This window comes from Myotis brandtii, unplaced genomic scaffold, assembly GCF_000412655.1.
Source record: "Myotis brandtii unplaced genomic scaffold, ASM41265v1 scaffold899, whole genome shotgun sequence".
In the NCBI taxonomy this organism is placed as follows: Eukaryota; Metazoa; Chordata; class Mammalia; order Chiroptera; family Vespertilionidae; genus Myotis; species Myotis brandtii.
This window is the reverse complement of record NW_005371689.1, coordinates 29,537-31,384: the sequence shown is the minus strand read 5'-3', so window position 1 is coordinate 31,384 and position 1,848 is coordinate 29,537. Positions and strand designations below refer to the sequence as shown.

The 1,848-nt window shown below is 50.5% G+C and overlaps 1 protein-coding gene across 1 annotated transcript in view; it reads left to right on the top strand.

The window, feature by feature from the left end:
- The window catches only part of LOC102241738 (liver carboxylesterase), a 23,678-nt gene that overhangs the window by 1,264 nt on the left and 20,566 nt on the right, over positions 1-1,848 (top strand). The window contains exon 2 of the mRNA XM_014532589.1: positions 6-172. Coding sequence (XP_014388075.1) covers positions 6-172 — 167 coding nt within the window. The remainder of the gene's footprint in view (positions 1-5; positions 173-1,848) is intronic.

The following is a 1,848-nucleotide window of genomic DNA, read 5'->3' as shown; positions in this document are numbered from 1 at the left end:
TGCAGGGCCAGGTCCTGGGGGAGTATGTCAGCCTAGAAGGCTTTGCACAGCCCGTGGCCGTTTTCCTGGGAGTCCCCTTTGCCAAGCCGCCGCTCGGACCCCTGAGGTTTGCTCCTCCGCAGCCTGCAGAGCCATGGACCTTCGTGAAGAATGCCACCTCCTACCCTCCTATGTAAGTGTTGGCATCTTTTAGTGGAACGTTTGCCTCAAAGGTATGTGGGAAAGCGCCAAGGCACGCCTTTGAGTGCCTTCTCCATTGTTCTGGATCCTTAAGATACGGTAGATCCTTAAAAACATTCCAGCCCAGCCCGTGTGGCTCAGTGGTTGAGCGTCAACCTATGAACCAGGAAGTCATGGTTTGATACCGGGTCAGGGCACATGCCCGAATTGCCGGCTCGATCCCCAGTATGGGGTGTGCAGGAGGCACCCAATCCATGATTTTCTCTCATCCTTGATGTTTCTATCTCTCTGTCCCTCTTCTCTCCTCTCGGAAATCAATAAAAATATATTCATGAACAACAATAACAAATTCCAGAACTCCCACAGCATGTTAGCACTCTTTATCCAACAAGTGTTTATTGAGCACCTTCTGTTTGCCAGGCATGTTCTAGGCTCCTGGGCCCCATTAGTGAAGGAAACAGATATTCCTACCTTCATGGAGCTTGTGTTCCAGCTGGGAGAGATAGATGATAAACACCATGCAAATAAATACATACATTATGTAATATGTTAGAACTAGAGGCCCGGTGCATGAAAATTCGTGCACTGGGAAGAGGTGTCCCTCAGCCACTGCCGGCCTCTGGCCCTTCTCCGCCTTCACACCCACTGCAGCTTTGTCTGGAAGTACATCCAGAAGATGCCCGTTCTATTTGGTCTAATTAGCATATTACCCTTTTATTAGTATAGATAGGATACTAAGTGCTTTGTAAAAAAATTTTTTTAAAATTAAGCAGCTGCCCTAACTGGTTTGGCTTGGTGGATAGAGCTTTGGACTGTGTACTGAAAGATCCCAGGTTTGATTCCAGTCAAGGGCATGTACCTTGGTTGCGGGCACATCTCCAGTGGGAGGTGTGCAAGAGGCAGCTGATGGATGTTTCTCTCTCATTGATGTTTCTAACTCTCTATCCCTCTCCCTTCCTCTCTGTAAAAAATCAATAAAATATATTTTTAAAAAAATTAAGCAGCTGATGGGGATCAGAGGTACTGACTCTATTTATTCTCCTGACTTGGACTTTGCTATATTTGGAGAGTGGGGTGAGCCTGGAGGTGTGTGTGTGGGAGTGCTTTGGGGTGTGGACCTGGCAAGTTCTCAGTTCCCAGGTGTGTCTAGTTACCTGGTCACAAGGAGTAGTGAATGCCTGACTCCCTGGGAGGACTCACCAATTGTCATATTGTCACCAAAGGTCACCTAGGAAACCAGGGGCTGCAGCAGTTCTCCTGATGTCGCCCTGCAAATATTTTACCCCTGACCTGTCACGGGCCCCACACATCTGCTGCCATTCGAGTGAATGGGATTCAACTGTTAGAACTAGAAGGACTCAACCACCTGGGTTACCTGGTGGAGGTGCACGGCCCCACTGCACCCTCCGTGGGAGCCCAGCCCAGAGCCGGTCTGCGTTCAGGGTGTCAGGACGACCATCGCCCAGGGGGGCAGTAGCTAGGCAGCCTCCTGTCCTTGACCTGGTGCATCCGAAATTGCCAGGACGAGGAGAGGAGCCAGGCCTTCTCGCTATCCATGATGCTGGGAGGCTTTAGTGAGCCCCAGGGCCCCCGCTCATGGCTTCCTACCCACTCAACGTCTTCTCTCTGGTAAGAGCAGCTTTGCACAGGCACAGAGCTCCCAGGCCA